The sequence below is a fragment of the Sorex araneus genome, chromosome 4 (genome assembly GCF_027595985.1).
Source record: "Sorex araneus isolate mSorAra2 chromosome 4, mSorAra2.pri, whole genome shotgun sequence".
NCBI lineage: Eukaryota > Metazoa > Chordata > Mammalia > Eulipotyphla > Soricidae > Sorex > Sorex araneus.
Window position 1 is genome coordinate 212,588,082 of NC_073305.1, and position 21,516 is coordinate 212,609,597.

The 21,516-nt window shown below is 55.5% G+C and overlaps 1 protein-coding gene across 1 annotated transcript; it reads left to right on the forward strand.

Annotated features, from left to right (window-relative positions):
• The first annotated feature begins 1,874 nt into the window (after positions 1-1,874).
• On the forward strand, positions 1,875-19,680 carry UMOD (uromodulin). Its single transcript, XM_055136804.1, has 10 exons — positions 1,875-1,968; positions 3,644-4,417; positions 4,522-4,626; positions 5,634-5,842; positions 7,442-7,590; positions 11,127-11,372; positions 15,918-16,080; positions 16,928-17,009; positions 17,928-17,969; positions 19,619-19,680. Exons 1-10 carry the CDS (start codon positions 1,875-1,877, stop codon positions 19,678-19,680), a joined length of 1,926 nt encoding a protein of 641 aa, XP_054992779.1.
• The last annotated feature ends 1,836 nt before the right edge of the window (positions 19,681-21,516 follow it).

Consider the following 21,516-nt stretch of genomic DNA (forward strand, 5'->3'; position numbering starts at 1 on the left):
GGGGACCCTCTCCAGGAAGGGGACCCAGAGTAGCCATCGATTCAAGTCATAGGGGTGAGGGGGGCTTGTACTGAATGTCCCTTTCTGCAAATGCTGGGCTCTCTCTCTCAATCCTTTGTCCACCTTGCTTTTCCCAGTGACAAAAAAAAAAAAAGGCTCAAGGGCCTTCACGTTGCTTTCCCAGTTAATTGCTAACCAAGGAATCTTGTTGCCCCCAGGTACACAAGAGGGGACTTGGGCTTGCAGCCACACGGGTGACCCCCAATGTCAATCCTGCGGGGTCTCCGCCTATTAGAACAGAGAAACACCTCACAGCCTAGAAAAGGAAAACACTGTCTGAAGGAGAAAAAGGAAAACACTGTCTGAAGGAGAAAATGTTCCACCCCCAGGAAAACAATTCCAAGAAAGAGAAGCAGGAGATCATTGGACGGAACCCGGCAGCCCAGTGCAGGTGTGTATATATAGAGGTGGTACCCAGCAGGAAAGAGCCAACCTTGTCTTTCCGGCTGCAGGTAAGGCTCCCTGCCACCATCTCTCATCCTACCCAGCTCTCCTTGATCTAATCTTTGGCTGCTTCTCCATCTAGGAGGGAAGGAGAGACAGGGCCACCAGGGGCAGGTCTAGGCTGTCATTTTGCTGTCGACTATGGGCTTCGCCATCTTTCATGGAAGCCCTCTCCCCCTCTTTGAAGTTTGGGTTCTGGGCCCCCTATACCCCAGGCTCTGAGTCTTTGCTATGTGTTGGGGTCCCCTTGCTTGGGTCATTTTTGTCAGTCCCAGGGATGACAAGATACAGTCATTCCTTCATCCAGTTAATGGGTTGTTTTAAAATTACAACTCAGAACTCCTTAGTGGCTTGTGAAATCACCTGTGGGTGGTATCTAGAACTTTAAAAGATGTCACCCTAGTAAACTATTCCACCGGACGATGATGAAGAGGTGCAGTAGACAAGTTTGAGTTCCTGTGTGTGTGGTGTGTCACAGAACTGAGTTATGGCATACAGTAGCTTCCTCGAAGCAGACCACCCGAGGTTTAAGAATGCCACTCTAGAACACAGGGTGCTGGAGAACACTGTTCTAGAACACAGGGACTTCAGCCTCGCTCCTCGTGGGCGATGTTTGTGGGAGCAAACACCCCTAGTTCATGCATGGAAACTGAAGCCCGGTGATTTGAAGTACCTGATCCAGTGTATCCCGATGGGGTTGAGTGAGGATTTGAGTCCCGCTTGCCTGCTAACTCTTTAATCCTCTTGGTACCCTCTCGCTGCTGTGAAAACTGGGGGTGATGGCAGTACCCATGCCGGACTTGGTACACCAGTGGGGGAACTCTGGCAACATACGATTGCATTGCATGGGTGGTTCGCTGGGAATGAGAGGCCCAAAGCCGGGGGGCTTGTGTGTGGTTCTCATGGTGCACACGGGAGCAACTCAATCAACGTTTGTTGCATGAACAAATGGACCTAGAAGTAGCTGAGCATTTCACAGCAAGCGACCTGGAGCCGCCTGTTAGCACCCAAAGCTGTTGCCAAGGAGTTGCCAAGTGCAAGATGCCACCCAGACTCCTGCTTCCTGCTCCAGCCCCCGAGGGGCGGTTCCTCCCAAGACCTGGAGATGGGGGTGGGGGGATCCCAGTGCGGGATGTGGGTGTGAGGAGGGGAGCACAGAGGGGACCACACACCGGAGTGAGGCCCTGGCACTACACGGGTCTCACAGTTCACGGACACGATGTTTCCTGGGGTTCGACTCCCCTAAGGCGTAGCTCCCACCCGGCGACCGTCTCTGTTCACAGGACTTAAGGCATCAGGGCCAGAGAGGGACACCCTGGGCCCACCCAGTGACTCTTTCCCTGCAGGGGGAGCTGTGCAGAGCAGAGAGGATGGGCTGGCCGGTCCCTCCCTGCTCCAGCCTGGTACTGGTGCTGACGGTGGCCTGGGCCCTCACAGCGGCAGGCGCGGACGCCGGAGAAGCAAGTAAGTGTGCGTGTAATGTATACTGGTTTGAGTGTGTGCTGCTGCATGTGTGTGTGTGAGTGTGTGTGCATGTGAGATTGTGTGTGTGCATGTGTGACTGTGTGAGCACAGGTGTGCATGTGTATGTATGGGCATATGTGCAAGTGTGAGTGTGTGCATGTGGGAGTGTGTGTAATGTATACTGGTTAGAGTGTGTGCTGCTGTATGTGTGTGTGTGTGTGCATGTGTGACTGTGAGTGCAGGTGTGTGTGTGTATGGGCATATGTGCAAGTGTGAGTGTGTGCATGTGGGAATGTGTGTAATGTATACTGATTAGAATGTGTGCTGTTGTATGTGTGTGTGTGTGAGTGTGTGTGCATGTGAGATGGTGTGTGTGTGCATATGTGACCGTGTGAATGCAGGTGTGCATGTGTGTGTGTACATGTGTGTATGTGTGTATGGGCATATGTGTGAGTGTGAGTGTGTGCATGTGGGAGTGTGTGTAATGTATACTGGTTTGAGTGTGTGCTGCTGCATGTGTGCATGTGTGAGTGTGTGTGCATGTGAGATTGTGTGTGCGCATATGTGACTGTGTGAGTGCAGGTGTGCATGTGGGTGGGTGTGTATGTGTGTATGAGCATATGTACGAGTGTGAGTGTGTGCATGTGGGAGTGTGTGTATGTGCATGTGTGCATGTATGAGTGTGTGAGTATGTGTGCATGAGAGTGTGTGCTTGTATGAGTGTGTGTACATGTGTGCAATGCAGTCCACACCCATGGAGGCCTCACTGTCCTCATTCTACTTTTTTTTTTTTTTTTTTTGCTTTTTGGGTCACACCCAGCAATGCTCAGGGGTTACTCCTGGCTTTGCACTCAGGAATTACTCCTGGCGGTGCTTGGGGGACCATATGGGATGCCGGGGATCGAACCCGGGTCGGCCGCGTGCAAGGCAAACGCCCTACCCGCTGTGCTATCGCTCCGGCCCCAACTGTCCTCATTCTAAATCCATTTCTTCCCCTCAGCGGGCACTAGGAGGCCAGGTCTAGAGCACCTCTGAGACCCCCTTCAAATTGCCCTCTTTCCGGGCTGGTCTGGTACCCGCTCAACCACCAGGAGATCTGAAGATCTAAACTAGCCCGGTGGCTCCCATGCCCCGCGCCACCATGCAGTGCTCGGGGCTCAGCTGCTCAGAGTTGCCCCATGGAATGGCTCAGGGGTGTCTGGCCAGGGACAGCCCAGGGCATCAGACTCTCAACCAGGGAACTTCCAGCCCCTTCTCCCCCTCCCATCGACAGGATACTCTAAGAGGACCACCAGTGAAAGTGGCACAAAGGGGGGCATCGTGGGAGACGAGGGCACCAACCTGGAGGCTGGGGTGGGCAGGGGAGCGTAAGGCTGGAGGTGGTTATGGCTGGCAGAGCGTGAGGAACAGACTCTGTGTCTTTCCAAAGAGGACCGTGAGATGGGGTTGCTGAATGGTGGGTACAGCCTCAGCAACCAATGGGGTGTCGGGGGGTACTTTCTTCTTGGAGAAGGTAGATATCAGGGAGACGTGGAGAAATTATTTCTTTCTTTCTGGAAAGGGCGCGAGAGACGGAAAGAAATCTAGAATCTCAGATTCTAAAGGCGGGGGATGCATCAGGGCGAATCTTCCCCCGGGGACCCCTGGCTCTGAGCCTGGTCTCTGCGCCCCACAGGAAACTGCTCCGAGTGTCACAGCAACGCCACGTGCCTGGAGGAGGGCGCAGTCACCACGTGCTCCTGCCAGCCGGGCTTCACGGGCGACGGGGTGACGTGCGTGGACGTGGACGAGTGCGCCCTGGCGGGGGCGCACAACTGCTCGCAGGGCAGCCGCTGTGTGAACACGCCGGGCTCCTACGAGTGCGCCTGTCCCCCGGGCTTCCGCGCGACGCCGGGGCTGGGCTGCGTGGACGTGGACGAGTGCGCGGAGCCCGGGCGCTGCCACGCGCGCGCCTCCTGCGTCAACAGCGAAGGCAGCTACGAGTGCGTGTGTGCCGAGGGCTACGTGGGCGACGGGCGGCGGCAGTGCCAGTGTTCCCCGGGCTCCTGCGGCCCCGGGCTGGACTGCGTGCCCAAAGACGGGGAGCTGGTGTGCGACGACCCGTGCGAGGAGCACAGCGTCCTGAACCAGTACTGGCGCAGCACCGAGTACGGCGCGGGCTACACCTGCGACATCGCGCTGAGCGGCTGGTACCGCTTCATGGGCCAGGGCGGCGTGCGCCTGCCCGAGGACTGCGTGCCCACGATGAGCTGCAACACGGCGGCGCCCATGTGGCTCAACGGCACGCACCCGTCGAGCGGCGAGGGCATCGTGGACCGCACGGCCTGCGCGCACTGGAGCGGCCACTGCTGCATGTGGGACGCGCCGGTGCAGGTCAAGGCCTGCAAGGGCGGCTACTTCGTCTACAACCTGACGGCGCCCCCGGAGTGTTACCTGGGGTACTGCACGGGTGAGTGGCCGGGCGCGCCCATGGGTGGGGGCGAAGGCGGGGATACCCGTGGGAGGGGGGCTTCCTGGCTGGCCCCTACACTCGGTGTGTCCGTCACCCTGCAGATCCTAGCTCCGTGGAGGGCACGTGTGACCGCTGCGGTGTAGACGAAGAGTGTAAAGCGATGAATGGCAGATGGCACTGCCAATGCAAGGACTCCGACGTCACAGGTGAGGCCGGGCAGGCGAGGAGGCCAGGGTGGTGGGAAACGCTTCCGGTATGTGAACTGGGAACCCTAGGGAATAGCTGCCCATCGGAGTGAAAAAAAAAATCTGTCAAGTAGCAACCATTGAAATCGGGGACAGGGAATGGAAATAGAATGCCAAGGTTGACAGGCTTGCTTGGCACGGGGCTGACCCTGGTTGGAAGCCAGGCATCACATATGGTCCCCTGAGCACCGCCAGGGATCACTCCTGAGTACAGAGTCAGGAACAGCCCCTTGAACGTGCTTCCTTGCTCACACCCCATCGGGGTTCAATCTGGGTCCCCGTATAGACCCCTGAGCACTGTCAGGAGTGATCCCTGAGCACAGAGCTGGGAGCAAGTCCTGAACACCGCAGGCTGTGCCCTTCCCCTGTACTGTAGCACTATCATCCCCTTGTTCATCGATTTGCTCGAGCGGGCACCAGCAACATCTCCATGGTGAGGCTTGTTGTTACTGTTTTTGGCATATCGAATATGCCATGGGTAGGGTAGCTTGCCAGGCTCCGCTGTGCAGGCGGGATACTCTCAGTAGCTTTCTGGGGTCTCCGAGAGGGGTGGGGGAATCGTACCTGGGTTGGCCGCATGCAAGGCAAATGCCCTACCCGCTGTGCTATGGCTCCAGCCCCTCCCCCTGCAAACAAAATCAAAATGATCAGCAATGATCTTGGTTCCGCTGCTTTGGAAAGGCGGGCAAGCGATGCCAGTGAGCCCATCAGCCTGTCATTCTCTCGGTGGTTTGTTGACCCGGGATATCACAGCACTTACCGCCGAAACAGTAACGAGTCTCCCGACCATCCTGCTTTCGGGGTAGCACCCCTGGGTGATGCTTATCAGTGGCTCTGTCCCCAGAAGAGGGAGCGCCACCCGGCAGCTACACTCACCAGCTACCCCTGGACACCGGCCCGGTGCCGGCCACCCCCAGCTCTGGCCACGAGTGCCCCCCGCCCCATGCTGCTGTCTCTGCCCACTGCAGACCTCTCCCACGTGGACTACCATCTGGAATGTGGCGCCAATGACATCAAGGTGTCCGTGGGCAAGTGCCAGCTCCGGAGCCTGGGCTTCAAGAACGTCATCATGTACCTGCAAGACAGCCGCTGCTCCGGCTTCTCCGAGAGGGGCGACCGGGACTGGATGTCCGTGGTCACTCCAGCCAGACACGGGCCGTGTGGGACAGTGATGACGGTATGTCCCAGTCTGACTCGAACCCCAGCTATGCCACATGCCGGGGTAAGGGGGTGGGAGAGGAGCGCAGGTGAGCCGGCCTTGGTGGTGCCTCAGTTTCCTTGGCTGCCAGGTGGAGCCATCTGAGTGTTGGGGAGGCTGGAGTTCAAGGGGTGAAGACGCTGCCCGGTGCAGCGAGACTGCTCACTCAGCGGCAAATCAGGGTAGCGACCCATTTTGCAGGAGGGAAAGGTGGGGCCCGGTGGCCTTCAAGACACAGCATCCCTTCTGCTTGGGAGGCAGATCTCTGTTGTGGGTGCTCAGAGAGTTCCTTGCCAAGGGCCCGGAGGGAAAGGTTATGGGGTGACCCGGGTGATGTCAGTGGGCCCCTCGGGTGGCTTATGTGAGGTGAGGAGGCGACGGTCACTTTCTCCCAGCCCTCCTCTGCCGCCCTGAGACCCAGGGTTACCGGGGTCTTGTCTCAGCTCTCAGAGAAGAATTTCAGGAGTAGATGAGCAGTGAAGTCAGAACAGATTTTATCTGGAGGTTTTTTCGGAAGGGGCAGGAAGGAGAGGAAGCGAGAGAGTGATGACCTCAAGAAGAGAACGCGGGCTTCTCCAAAGGCGGAGGCAGCCCCTACACCCCCACTTGCCCCCACGCCCCCCCAGCATTAGACATGGAAGCCTGAAAGGACACGTCTGCAGAGGGGAGATGAGAGCGACACACACACGTGCTTGGCCATGTGGGCACAAGCAGCACATGGGCGCGGGCAGCGTATACGCGCCCTTCCTCTCTTTGTTCAAGGTGATTTTCATAGGGTTTTTCCAACCTGTCCCCCCAGCTGGGTAAGAGTCCGTTGCTAGGGAGGTTGCCAAGGAGGTGGGGTTGGGAGTGGTTTGTGGCCTTCTTGGAAATTCCTTTCCTGGCCTTTTGTTCCCGTTGGAGCTTCTCTCAGAGTGTGTGTGTGGGGGGGGGAGGAGGGGAGTAGGGGGACGGGGGCGGGGGTCCAGCCTGGCCGGGATCTGTTGCTGGCACCAGGGAGGGTCTTATCAGGCCTTAGCCCCCGTGCTCTCGAGGCGGGCTGATGTCCAGGGGGTTTTATTCCATCCTAGGAATCCCATCGCCATGGGGGCCCTTCCCTGCCTACTTGCCTCCATCAGGGGCACTGCCAGCTCCCTCGAGACACAGGACAGACACCAAAGACAGGAAGCTGGATGGGCCTTTGCCCAACAGGGCTCTGGAGACCCACCATGAGCGGCTCGGGCTGCTTGTCGGACTTCATGGGGTTTAAGGGCCGTCCTGGGGTAAGGGCTTGAGCCCTGACCTCTTGCCACGTGCTCTTTGGCAAGTGGACAGAGTTTCTGGAAGCCTCAGGCTCCTGCTTGGGACTCAGCGAGGTGGCCGCTGAAGGGGAACTGGACGGGCACCTACGGGGGGGGGGGGGGGCTGGTGTAGCCCAGGGCGTGCAGGGCTGTTCTCTGGGGGGCCTGGCCATGCTCCTTGGGGCACATGAGGGACCCTCCTCTAGCTCAGAGGCGGTCAGACAAGACAGACTCCTTTGGCTTTGCCAGCCAGCCAGGACCTCACGCTTGCTTCTCCTCCCCGCCCCCCCCCCCCCAGACGAACGAGACCCACGCCACATACAGCAATACCCTCTACCTGGCCGACGAGATCATTATCCGGGACCGCAACATCAAAATCCACTTTGCTTGCTCCTACCCGCTGGACATGAAAGTCAGCCTGGAGAGTTCCCTGCAGCCCATGGTCAGGTGTGACCCGAGGGGAGCCCGGGGCCCGGGGCGGTGTCAGCCTGCTTGCTCCTAGCGTCCAGGACGGCAGTTTCACTGCTAAGTGCCACCCAAAAGAGATCTGGGGGAGGGGGCTGGGGCAGGGTTGCCTGGTGAAGCCCCCAGGTGGGAAATCTGAACTCTGAGACTGTTGCTTACTCACAAGGCGGCTTTGGGAAGTGACGGGGCTCGCGCAGAGGTCGGTCTTCTCATCTGTGAAATGGGCTGACTTAGCAGCACTGTCTTGCCAAGCAACTGTTGGGAACGCTGATTTACGGGGAAGGCGCCAGGGTGGTTGAACTGGAGGGAGGAAGGCGGAGCGGGGGGTGGTCTCAGGCAAGACCAGGAGGGAATTGAGCCCATCATACCCCGTTGTTGCGGGACCTCCACTTCCTACGTTCTCTGGCAACTGATGGAGCTTGACTGGAGCAGGATTTGCATATTCTGCTGCTTGGAATCTGAGGGTCCTGGCAGAGATTCCTTGGGGATTGTGAACGGGGGGAATTTTCTGTCTCTGCCGAAGACCACATGAGGGTTTCTTATTTCAGTTGGGAGGGGCCCTCTCGAGTGGGACTCGAGAGACCCAGGGACCTCATGAGGATCCTGGGTCAGGTGAACGGGGACCTCGTGCACAGACGCTGCAGGCGCGGGAATGATCTGGGCCACCCCAGGGGTGCCTGAGGGCCTCGGGGCTGCACCCAGAGATGCTTGCGGGGGCAGGGATGGGGCCCAGCGTGGCTCGGGCTCGAGCCTGGCCTCAAGCCTGCACCCTGATGGCTGGCCCGTCTCCTGCACCCGACAGGGTTGGTTTTTATGCTCCCCCAAGATCCTTTTGCTAAATCAAGTTGAAAATCACTAAGTAAGACGTGAGAGGAGCCGAGGGCGTCAGTGCCGGGACAAACACCAGTTGCCACCAGGCGCCCAGAGAGAGCGGAGTCTGCGTGAAGCCTTCATGCTGACTGCTCTCCAGGGAGCAGCTGAAACCTCGGCTCCCACCCACCCCCAGCAGGGCCGTTACCAAGAGTCTCCTCGTACAGGCAGCAAACTGGCACCCAGAAGGGTTCGAGTCCCCTCCCCACGGCTCCAGAACCAGGGTAGGAAACAGAACCAGGGTGCCAGAAGTCTTAGCCTTGAGGAACTCCACTTTCACTTTTATTTTTATTTTTTAATTTTTTTGTGTGTGAATCACCATGAGGTACAGTTACAGACTTACAAACTTTCGTGATTACGTTTCAGCCATACAATGATCGAGTGCCCATCCCTCCACCAGTGCCCATCCTCCACCACCAATGATCCCAGTCTCCCTCCCATCACCCCCACCCCTTTCTCCCCACTTCCTCCCCGCCCCCTCGCCTCTGTGGCAGGCACATTCCTCTCCCCTCTGGGGTGTTATGGTTTGCAATACGGGTACAAAGTGGCCGTCATATTTGGTCCATAGTCTACTTTCAGCACGTATCTCCCATCCCGAGCGAGCCCTCCAAGCATCATTTACTTGGTGGTCCCTTCTCTATCCCAGCTGCCTTTTCCCTCAGCATGTGAGGCCGGCTTCCAAGCCATGGAGTGATCCTCCTGGCCCTTATCTCTATTACCCTTGGGTGTTAGTTTTCCATTATGTTACTTTATATTCCACAAATGAATGCAGTCATTCTGTGTCTGTCCCTCTCTCTCTGACTCATTTCATTTAGGATGATACTCTCCATGTTGATCTACTTATACGCAAATTTTATGACTTCATCTTTTCTAACAGCTGCATAATATTCTATTGTGTAGATGTACCAAAGTTTCTTTAACCAGTCATCTGTTGTTGGGCACTCGGGTTTTTTCCGGATTCTGGCTATTGTAAATAGTGGTACAATAAACATACAAGTGCAGTTATCATTTCTACTGCACTTTTTTTGGGAATATATCTCTGGGATATATTCCCAGAGTGGTATTGCTGGGTCAAATGGGAGCTCAATTTCTAATTTTTGGAGAAGCATTCATTTTGTTTTCCAAAAGGGCTGAACCAGTCGGCATTCCCACCAGCAGTGAAGGAGAGTCCCTTTCTCCCCACATCCACGCCAACACCAGTTGCTTTTGCCTTTTTGGATGTGTGCCAGTCTCTGTGGTGTGAGATGGTATCTCATTGTTGTTTTGATCTGCATCTCCCTGGTGATTAGTGATGAAGAGCATTTTTTCATGTGCCTTTTGGCCATTTGGATTTCTTCTTTGCGAAAATTCCTGTTCATTTCATCGCCCCATTTTCTGATGGGCTTGGATGTTTTCTTCTTGTAGAGTTCAATCAGTACCTTATATATCCCCGATATCAACTCCTTATCAGATGGGAATTGGGTGAATATCCTTTCCCACTCTGTAGACTGTCTTTGTATTCTGGTCACTGTTTCTTTTGAGGTACAGAAGCTTCTTTGTTTAAGATAGTCCCATTTGTTTATCTCTGTTTCCACTTGCTTGGTCAGTGGCATTTCATCTTTGAAGATAGCTTTAGCATCAATGTCATGGAGGGTTTTGCCGACCTTTTCTTCAATGTACCTTATGGGTTCTGGTCTGATGTTGAGGTCTTTAATCCATTTTGATCTGACTTTAGTGCATGGTGTTAGGTAGCGGTCTGAGCCCATTTTTTGGGCATGTAGCTGGAGGATCTCCACTTCGAAGGGTGCCTGTGACCTTTGTGCTCATTGTGGCCAGCCAGACTTGGGGCCGGGCACTGGACATTGGTGAGGTAGGGTGCCTGGCTGAGCTGGGACAAGAAGGTTGCCGATTGCCTGCTTTGCTTCTCTGGCCAACGGGCACCCTCGAGCAAGGTGGCCATGCCCAAACCCGGTGGGCTCCAGGGGGCAGCACAGGCTGTGGACATTGCTCTCTGGTCTGGTCTGGACGTCACTCAGCACAGGCCCATAGCTTGGTTCTTTGCTGGGCAAACAGACTCCCTATTGCTGAGTCTTTCTCATGCATCTTATTTCCTGGACTTTCTGTCTCACCCAACTGACTTGGTTCGTTGGTGCCAAAGATTTGACATTCAAGTGGATGTTTTCAGTGTGGTTAAAAGTGTGCTAGGAGAAGGGGGGGGAAATGCCCCATCTCTTCTGGGTGACTAAATCTCTGACTTTCACCTCAGGGGAACCCATCTGTCCTTGAGAGAGCTTGTGAACAAAGGTGGCATTTAGGCGAGGATGGGTTTCCCCTGTGAGAGCTCAGGGCCCCCAAGTTGGGGTGGCCATGTTAGAGTGAAGACGGGGGCTGTGACCAGCATCTGAGTCTCTGGATGGGGGGTGCTTGCTTGTCAGACCTGCAGAAACTTGAACCCCTCCCCCATACTGTGTGCTGAACCCTCCCTCTTGTCAACAGGACAGGGGATGGCCTTTGGGTGCCTGGCCGTGGGCACACAGGGTGGTGCTCCCGGTGCTGGGTGAAGATGCCAAGCTGGAATTCAGAGCAGATGGGGTGGCCAGGGGCGTGCTGTTGGGTGGGGGGGGCGCACTCTCAGCTCCGGGGTCTCACCGACTCCCCTCTACTTGCAGCTCCCTCAACATCAGCCTGGGGGGCACGGGCATGTTCACGGTGCGGATGGCGCTGTTCCAGAGCGCCACCTACACGCAGCCCTTCCAAGGGCCCTCCGTGTCGCTCACCACGGAGGCCTTTCTCTACGTGGGCACCATGCTGGACGGAGGGGACCTGGCCCGGCTGGCACTGCTGATGACCAATTGCTATGCCACGCCCAGCGGCAACGCCACTGACCCCTTGAAATACTTCATCATCCGGGACAGGTGAGGTCCAGGTTCTCCCCTTGGGTGGGATTTGCGGGGGCCGGGGGGTGTCTTGGGACTTGTGGGGAGGGAAAGCACATCTTCAGAACCCCCAAAGAGCCCTCGTGAGCGGGGTTTGTGAAGTGCACGGATTTCGTCGGGTCCGGGTGGGAAAATGGAAACCCATCCGGGTTGTTTAGTTATCCCAGCCCTCGACTTCCTAATTAGATTTGAATACATTGTCAAGCGTGTACTTATACACAGGCATGTGTTAGAGAGATGCAGATACACAGAGACCATACAACAAGGACTTTAATGCTTAAAGAATTACACTTTAATTAAAATTTAAAAAAGACTTTTTTTTGCTTTTTTTTTTTTTTTTTGCTTTTTTTGCATACCTGGCCCAGTGCTCAAGGACTATCCCCAGTTTGGTGTTCAAGTGTCACTCCTGGCAACGTTTAAGGGCTCCTATGTTTTGCAAGGGCTGGAACTCCTATGTACAAAGCATGTGCCCCAGCCTACTGAGCTATCTCTTCAGCACATATTTAAACATATTTTTGGGTTTTTTTGGGGCCACAGGATTATTCCTAGCTCTGTGCTCAGGGATCACTCCTGGCCATGCTCAGGAGACCATGTGTGGTGCTGGGATCAAACCCAGGTCAGCAGCATGCAAAGGAAGTGTCTTAACCTCTGTATTGCTCTTGGCCTCTATGAATTTTTTTGTTTTGTTTTTTGTTTTATTTTGTTTTGCTTTTTTGGGTCACACCTGGCGATGCACAGGGGTTACTCCGGGCTCATGCACTCAGGAATTACTCCTTGGAGGTGTTCGGGAGACCAGATGGGATGCTGGGAATCGAACCCGAGTTAGCCGCGTGCAAGGCAAACGCCCTACCCACCGTGCTATCCCTCTAGCTCCTTGGCCTCTATGTTTTAAAGCGTTTTTGTCGGATCTATGCCTGGCCATGCTTGGGGTCACGGTCACTCCCAGGAGAGCTTGGCCTGGCGCAGGCCAGCGGTGTGCAGGTGCCCTAGGAGACCCCCTTGGAGATGTTCAGGTAGGATCGTGTGGTTCTCGGAAGCTCACAGCCCCGGGTACGCCTTGCATAGGCTCTATCCCTTGGATCTACTTTGCTTCCCCGGGGCCAGTTTCCTTTCCAATCCTGGGCATCTTATCTGTGCATTTTAAACCTTATTACCGAGGATGGAGGTACAGCCCTCACCAGGGCTAAGGAAATGGTAATAAAGTTGATTGACAGGCCTGACCAGCTCAGCAGACAGGCTGGAGCCTGGCCCAGGGCCCCAGGAAGGAGGGTGGGGACCGGTGTGAGGGAGAAAGTACCGGGAAGTTCTCACCTAAGGAGCTTGACAGATTCTTGGAACTGTTGACTTGAAGTGAAATAATGGGGAATAAACTTTGTGTGTGTAGGCAGGCAGGGATGTGAAACCCAGGACCTCACACTTACAAGGTTCTGAGCCATGTTACATCCTACATGTTACATGTAACATCCCTGAGCCATGTTACAACCCTCCCCCGCCCCCAACAAACCCCATTCCCCATAAACAAACTGAATCCAACACAAGTCAATTTCCTACGACGTGCTCCTGGTGACGAAAACATCACCGATGGGGGAGAGGTAGTACAGTGGGTAGGGTGCTTGCATTGCACACGGCCAACCTGGGTTTGAATCTGGTACCAGTGCTCAGGAGTGATCCGCAGAGCCAGGAGTAAGCCCTGAGCACCACCAGGTGTGCCCGCCACCAAAATCCCAAACAGAAACATCAGTCAACCTCTAGTTAGGGGCACACGCTCAAGGCATCTAATCTGCAACAGTCACTCGTGACGGGACTCCATTCGTCCTTGTTTGCAGCCTGCTCACTCCCACTCAAGAAGGTTGGAGTCCAGCCCTGAAGCTCAGGGTGCTTCCGCCCTGGTCACCCTCTGGTCCTTCATCCCTGGGCACATCACACCCCCACATTCATTCTGCAGGACACTTGGACACAGCAGGAAGTATTTTTTATTTAATTTATTCTTTTATTGAATCACCATGTGGAAAGGTACAAAGCTTTCAGGTTTAAGTCTTAGTTATACAATGCTCGAACACCCATCCCTTCACTAGTGCACATATTCCACCACCAAGAATCACAGTAAACCTCCCCCACCCCCCCACCTCCCCAGCCCCCACCCCGCCTGTGTAACTGATAAGTTTCACTTTACTTTCACTTTACTTTGATTACACTCAATATTTCAACAACAACAAAAAGACCCTCACTATTATTATTTGGAGTTTCTCCCCCCTAAAGTCAGACCACAGCAGGAAATCTTGCATGCAGGCTTCCAGGCTTTGGCTGGAAACCAGCGTTCCTGGAGCAAAGCACCCCCCAAGGGGCAAAGGAGCAAATTCCTCCCACAGAGCCCTACTGGGAGTCAATTTTTTTTCCTCCTCAACATTAGAACAAGTTGGGGAATAGGATGATGCGTAGCACTGTAGCACTGTCGTTCCGTTGTTCATCAATTTGCTCGAGCGGGCACCAGTAACGTCTCCATTGTGAGACTTGTTGTGACTGTTTTTGGCATATCGAATACACCACGGGGAGCTTGCCAGGCTTTCCGAAAGGGACGGAGAAATCAAACCCGGGTCAGCCACGTGCAAGGCAAACGCCCTACCCGCTGTGCTATTGCTGCAGCCCAATTAGGATGATGTGTAGAAGGGACAAACCCCACTGCCCTCGCACAGATGCTATTCTCAGGTGGGGGTGGGGGTGTCCGCTGTACAGGAAAGGGGAAGCAAGATCTCTAGCGACTGCAGGGCCAGGGCGGGGTGGGGGCTACAGAATAAAATGAGCAGGGAAAGGGAAATTTAACTTGCAATCAAATCTATTTCATAGCTCTTTTATTGCTTTGGTTTTGGGATCACACCCTGCAGTGCTTGGGCTGGGGCTGAGGGGGGGCTCCTCCTGGCTGTGCTCAGGAACCACTCCCTGTGGGGATGGGGGAACCATATTCAGAGCTGAGGACCCAACTTGGGGCCTCCTGCCTGCCAGCCCTGCTTGGCACGAGCTCAGCCCCGTGGAGCTTTCTCTCTAGAGAAAGGCCCAGCACTTGCCGTTTTATTTATTGTATTTTTGAATTTTGTTTTTTGGGGGCCGTACTCAGTCACCCTGGCCCTACACGTGGGGGTCATTCCTGGTCATCCTTGGGGGACTATACGGAGATCTGAGGATTGAACCCAGGTTGGCTGTGTGCAAAGCAAGCACCCTGCTTGCTGATCTATTGCTCTGGTCACCCCCAGATGGTGGCCTTCTCGTCCAGTCCTGAAACTGCCCAGTGGCACTGGATATTCCCAGGGCTGTCATCTGAGTTTGGTGCAGAGATGATGGCCAGGCCCCTACCTCCACCTGCGAGATCAGGTCGTGATAATTTAGGGGAGTTCCACCCCTGCGCTGGGGGCGTTTGACATCATCCATGAGCTGAAGCAGCACTGGTGGGGGGGCACAGCCTGAGGGGCAGTCTTTTTATTTTAATTTTTTTTATTTTATAAGGTAGTTCATAATATTTGCTTACATCGAATATTCAAACACCAATTCCACCACCATGACACCTTCCCGCCACCATATTTGGGATCTTTCCATCCCAAGCCCCAATCTCTGTCCCAAAGCAGAACCGAAATAATACATTTTGTGTTGTTTGCTATGAAAAACCACTGAAAATGCTACAAAAGGTATCCACAGAGGAAAGAGCGTGAAGATTATTCTATTTTGACAGGGGCCATGAAGACCTTCTATACGATATCACTAACTTGTTGTTAAAGGTTGAGCCAGTGGACTTTTGTAAATGTATCTGTAAGTCACTGTCACTGTCACAGTCGTCCCGTTGCTCATCGATTTGTTCGAGTGGGCACCAGTAACGTCTCCATCGTGAGACTTGTTACTGTTTTTGGTATATCGAATATGCCATGGATAGCTTGCCAGGCTCTGCCGTGCGGGCGGGATACTCTCGGTAGCTTGCCCAGCTCTCGGAGAGGGGCGTATCTGTAAATATATATATATATATATACACACATATATATATGCATATATATTATATTTGTAGTTCTCTCTATGATTGGTTGCCTACTATTTGAAACCCATCAAATGTGCTGTGGTAATCTTGGAGTATGGGTACAGTGTGTCTGGTGATGTCTTGCATTTGCAGCCACTTGGTCCAGGAATTCCCTCTGTCGGCCCTTGTTGCAACTTCAGGCTTATGCGTGAGGCTCAGCCTGAGCGTGTGGGGAGCAGCCTTGAGCATAGTGGCTCAAGGCGGGTGGATTCTGGAGGTTTTTGGCTGCCGGGGCTGGGTCCCTTGGGGCGGGGAAGGCTGTCGCCCGCTGGCGGGGTGGGGGGGTAGTCTTGGGGAAACACAATTCTCAGATGCCCATGGTCATGCTGTGGGTTGCCGTGGCTCTTCCTCGCCCGCAAGTAGGGAAACTGAGGCCCCGAGAGTTAGTTGCTCGAGGTCCCATGGCCCCAGGAAGCCCCCCGGGTTGTCAGTGCCACCAACCACGTTTCTCTGATGTGTGCCCCCAGATGTCCCCGCACCGAGGACCCGACCATCCACGTGGAGGAGAACGGGGAGTCCCCGCAGGGCCGCTTCTCCGTCCAGATGTTCCGCTTTGCCGGGAACTACGACCTGGTCTACCTGCACTGCGAGGTGTATCTCTGCGACAGGCTGACGGAGCACTGCAAGCCGGTGAGTCGCCGCCCCTCGCCGTGGGCCCCCCCTCCACCTCTCTGCTGGCCCCCGACCCAAAGGCTCCAAAGCCCCCCCTCTCTGCTGGCCCCGAGCACAGGGAGGGTGGGGTGGGCAGTAAGATGGGGTGGGAGTCGGCACCCAACTCACTCTGCTTTAGCCCCCTCGCCCCCAAACCACCAGGCGTGACCCAGGCCCGGTGGCAGGCTGGCAAACACGCGGTGAGCTTGCGTGCTAACGAGAGACGGCCGGGCCCTCCTGCCCTTCCCCTCCGCCCTCCCCTCCTTCCCTCTGTCGGCCCTTGTGGTTGCAACTTCAGGCTGATGGGGGTCACACAGCTTTTGAGTTGTGGGGCTCGCCGGGGGCATCTAACGCTCTCGGTTCTCTGCTGCAGGGTGGTCTTGCATCAGTTGCAGTACTGACGAGGATGAGGGGGGGTGTCGGGGTCAGGGGCGGGGATCAGGGTCAGCAGCGCTGCCAGGTACAAGCTATGAAGGTGCCAGGACCAGACGTAGCTGGGATTGCTCACGAGCCAAGCGCTTCACAGCACTGCGCGGCCCTCACGTGGGTGGCGGGGGTGGTGCTCCACTGCAGATCTGTCCCAGTTCTCACCGGCCCCTCTCCTCTGGTGGAGAGCAGCCCAGTGACAGTCCTAAGACGGTCCATCGGCCCAGCGGGGAGCTAGGACCAGGACCCAGGGGACACCTCTCCTGCCCGCTCCTGCCTCCACCATGCTCACACCCCCACTGGCACGGGGTGCTACTGTGAGGGGGCGGTCCTTGGCCCTGGCGGGACCCCCCCTGTGACTCCCTTTGTGGGGCATTTCTTGGCCACCCTCTCCCCGCAGACCTGCACCGGAACCAGATCCCTCAGAGGGGGCAGCATGGACCAAACTCGCATCCTGAACTTGGGTCCCATCACACGAAAAGGTAAGGGGTCTCTCCCTCCCCCAGCCTTCCAGAATGTTCTCTGGGGAATGGGATCTGGCACTGGGGTTCCTGTTGGGATCGGAAGAACCGGAGCATGTGGAGACTTTGGGGACCAAGGGGCTCCCCTGTTCCACCTCCTATGCACTCATTCATTCATTCATTCATTCATTTCTCCAGTTAATGTTCTTCGGCCCACTTGTGCTGGCCCCTGGCCTAGTTTTTGAAGAGTGTCCTGATGAGCAAACTCAGACCCGGACTCAGCTCACACGGAGCTTGGGGGCCAGAGGGATGGGGAGGACATTTGTTAAGGAAGCTTGCTGGCATGTGTCCCCCTGTCTCTGGGACAAGAGCGAGAAGGGACGTGGAACTCTGAGCCTCCTGCCAAACAGGGCGGTGGGATGCAGACGATAGGGCTGGGCGGGGAGAGGAGCCGAGAGGGGTGAGAGGAAGGGGCGAGGGAGGGGGCACCCGAGGCACAGCATCCAACCTGGGCAAAGAGTCTGCAGTGGGTGGGGGGGGTCCCACTTGTCAGGTCAGAGAGAGGAGGCCAGGCTGGCCGGAAGGAGGAGGCGGTGGCCTGAGCAATGCAGGTGGCCCAGAGCAGGGGGGCCTGGTAGCTCCTGCTAAGGTTTTCGTCCAACAGCAGTGGGGGAGCTCCTGATGGGTGGGGCAGAGTCAGGTCTGGGTTTCTAAGAAGAGCAGAGAGTGTGTCTCCCAGGCTTCCCGCCAGCCACTGGCCCTGGGTCCCCTCTCTCAGCCCCGCCCCTTCTCTCTCACAGCCCCGCCCCTTTTCCTTCTCACAGCCCCGCCCCTTTCCCCTCTCACAGCCCCCTTTCCCCCTCTCAAAGCCCCGCCCCTTCCCTCTTACAGCCCCACCCCTTTCCCCACTCTCACAGCCCCGCCCCTTTCCCTCCGCAGGCACCCAGGCCCCAGTGTCCAGCGCCGCCTCCTGGCACGTGGGTAAGTTCAGGCCTCCCTGCACCTTCCCTCCCCCACCCCCACCGGGACTTTTCTTTGTGGGCCCCTGGCTTGCCGTGGAGTCTCTCCTGCTGGGCTCACTCGGAAGGGCTGACCGTGTCTCCGGGACGGCCAGGGGCTGTGTGTACGCTCGGGCACCCACGCTGACCCAGACACCGCTGCTCAGACGCAGACTCCGGACCCAGGAAGGCGCCTGGCTCAGAGGTGTTGGCACCCGCGCAAGCTCACACACGTTGGTTTTGTTTTGTTGTTTTTTACTTTTTTAAAAAATTGAACCACCATGCGATGCACAGTTACAAAGTTGTTTATGATTGGGTTTCAGTTATACAATGTTGCAACACCCGTCCCTTCACCACTGTATATTTTCCACCACCGATGTCCCCTGTTTCCCTCCTTCTGGCAGGCGCTCTCTCTCTCTCTCTCTCTCTCTCTCTCTCTCTCTCTGTCTATCTCTGTCCCTCCCTCCCTCTCCCTCCCTCTCTCTCCCTCTCTCCCCCTCTCTCCTCCTCTCTCCCTCTCCCTCTCCCTCTCCCTCTCTTCTCTCTCTCTCTCTCTCTCTCTCTCTCTCTCTCTCTCTCTCTCTCTCTGGACCCTATGGTTGGCAGTACAGATACTGGAAGGTTATTGGGCATATCCCTTTACCTACTTTCAACACTCAGTTCTGTCCAGAGTGATCATCTATATTTGTACCCAAGCTTGCCCGCTCCTCCACAGTCAAGGTTTGTCGACACGTTCAAACACTTGGCATCTTACCTCGGGCACTTCCTGTGCCTTAGGGCTCATCTCTAACTCCTCTTTTTTGGGGTGCTCCCAAAAAGTGCTCAGGGGATGCAGAGACCTCTTCTGGAGAGCCCTGGTAGCTGGAGGATTGGTTTGACTTCATGCCACTCCTTCTTGGTGCTGACTCTGATCACAAATGAGAGCTGAGGAAGCCGTTTCTCTAGCACAGGGGCATAGTGGCAGTTTTTAGGCTCTCACCTTTTTTTTTTTTTTTGCTTTGTGGGTCACCCAGCAATGCACAGGGGTTACTCCTGGTTTTGCACTCAGGAATTACTCTTGTGGTGCTCAGGGGACCATATGGGGTACTGGGAATCAAACTTGGGTCAGCTGTGTGCAAGGCAAACGCCCTCCCCGCTGTGCTATCGCTCCAGCCCCATGCTGGCTGCCTTTTATAAATTAGTTCACGGGAGGGCACTTTTTCCTTTTCCTCCATCCTGAGCACTCATCTTTTTCGATTTTTTTCCTGTTTCTTTGGTGGAGGCGTCTACCCAGCAGTGCTCAGGACTGACTTCTATGCTCAGGGGGTAACTCATGGTGGGGCTCCTATGTAGTACTAGGTGGGCTATATGCACTCTCTCCACTCTCTCTGTCTCTCTGTCTCTGTCTCTTTCTGTCTGTCTGTCTCTCTCTGTCTCAGTCTCTGTCTCTGTCTCTCTCTCCCCCTCTTTGGCTCCTGAATGCTCCTCTTCTTCTAAGTGGACAGAGAAAGAGAAAAGTCTAGTTTTTCAGTCCAGAGAGAGCATGTTTCCCTAACAGCCTGCCTGGAGGTGGCGTCCACTCCCTCCAATGAAAGAAAGCTGCACAGAGGAATGTCCATGCCCACGGTGGCCTTGTGATCTTGTCTCTTCCAGAGCTGCTGAAGGTCTGTCTGCCTCTGCTTCTGTCAGCGGCCTTGACCCTGATGTCTCAGTGATCCGCAGCTGCCAACTCGCTTCCTACTGGCTGGGAGGATGAGGCAGGCCGGTGACACAGCCACAGCAAAGACACACACGCTTCCGCCCACCTGCTTGATTTCTCCACTTTAGTCCTTTGCTTTTGAAGACCAGCCGGGGGTCTATCGATGCTGCCTCCTCTCAAGACGGGCCATGGGACGCTGTGCACGGGGACCCCTGTCTCCCGAGAGAGCGTGGCGGTTCGTGCTAGGAACCCACGCAGCTGCCCGGCCGCACACAAATGGACAGTGAAACCGTGGTCTACAGACACGATGGAATACTGGGCCACGGCAGGAAAAGATGCAATCCTGCAGTGTGAGGCAACCCGGAGGGAGCTGGGGTGGGGGAGGGGTGTTGTGTTAAGTGAACTAAGTCAGAAGGAGAAGAACAAGTACTGGGGGATCTTACTCATCTGTGGGCCCGAGAGAAACAAACCCAGTGAGAAGACAGTATCCAACCTTAGCTAACCCCTGGCCTTTGCTTTCAGTGCTGACCACCCAGCAGCAGAGGCAGGACAGAAGGAAGGAGGGTACCGGAAGTGACATGAGGACAGGGTTGGAGGGGCCTGGCACTTAGCTGCGGGGGCAGGTACAGTAACTCTGTACATCCAGACCACGAACGTTGGTACTACTCTAACCATGTCACTTACGCTACTATAAAAAGGGAACATAGCACTGTCGTCCCATTGTTCATCGATTTGCTCGAGTGGGCACCAGTAACGTCTCCATTGTGAAACTTGTTACTGTTTTTGGCATATCGAACGCGCCACGGGTAGCTTGTCAGGCTCTGCTGAAAAAGGTAATATAAAACACAGAAATAAAAAGTGTGACAAAAATAATCATGGTGTGAAAGCCTCCATCTCTGAAGTCATTCATTCATTCAAGCTGTAATTATAAAGCCTCTGGGCACTTGGGCACTGTCCATGGTGCTGAGGAACCCTGCTGGTGAAAATCCAGGTTCCATTCTTGCTTTCCCGAAGTTCAGAAGCTGGTTGGAAATTCAGTTTCATTTGTGCGCTGCTGTGTGACCTTTGATAACATACACAACATCTCTGAGCTCCACCCATCCACCTAGGAATACTTCCTGAGCAACTGCTCTTGGTGAGGTCCTAAGCTGGGGCGGGGGGTGGGGGGTCAGAGCAGTGAATACATCAGCCCAATTTCAGACATTGCAGGCGCGGGGGGTCTATACCAGGCACTGCTGCTTCTGCCTCCTAGAATAATAACGCCATCCCTGGGTTCAATCAGTCTTACAGAAGCACTTACCTCAGTCTGTTCCAGGCACTGTTCTAGGTGCTGGGAAAACACTGGTGGGGAGACTGAGGCAGCTTCTGCTGGCAGGAGTCTCCCCGTCATCAGTGGCCGGGAACATAAATGCTTGTCTCCGGAATGCCTATGAGAACCCCCCGCCCCCGCAAGCTGGACTCGCCGGAAGATACAGGCCTGCAGCGGAGAAGAGCAAAGCCGGTGCGTCTCCCCGTCAGGAGAGGGAATGCTTCAGGAACCCAAACCAAGGCACAGCCAGAAACCACGTGGCTGCTGGCCCAGTGACCCTCCTCTCCCGAGGGTCTCGGGCCTTCTGTGCCAGGCGAGTCACCGGCAGTCCCAGCCCCTGGGAAAGGCCTGCCCTGGCGCCAGCTGCGTCTCTGGACTCCATCCTTGGCTTTCCGGGAAAAACCAAGGTCCTGCGTGTTCCTGGATCCTGGCGACCCCAGGGAAAACCACACGTGTTTATCAGCAAACAGGTCACACGAAGAGCGTGTCGAGCCCCAGGACCTCTTATCCCACGCAGACGCGAGGCAATTCTGCTGCCAATCC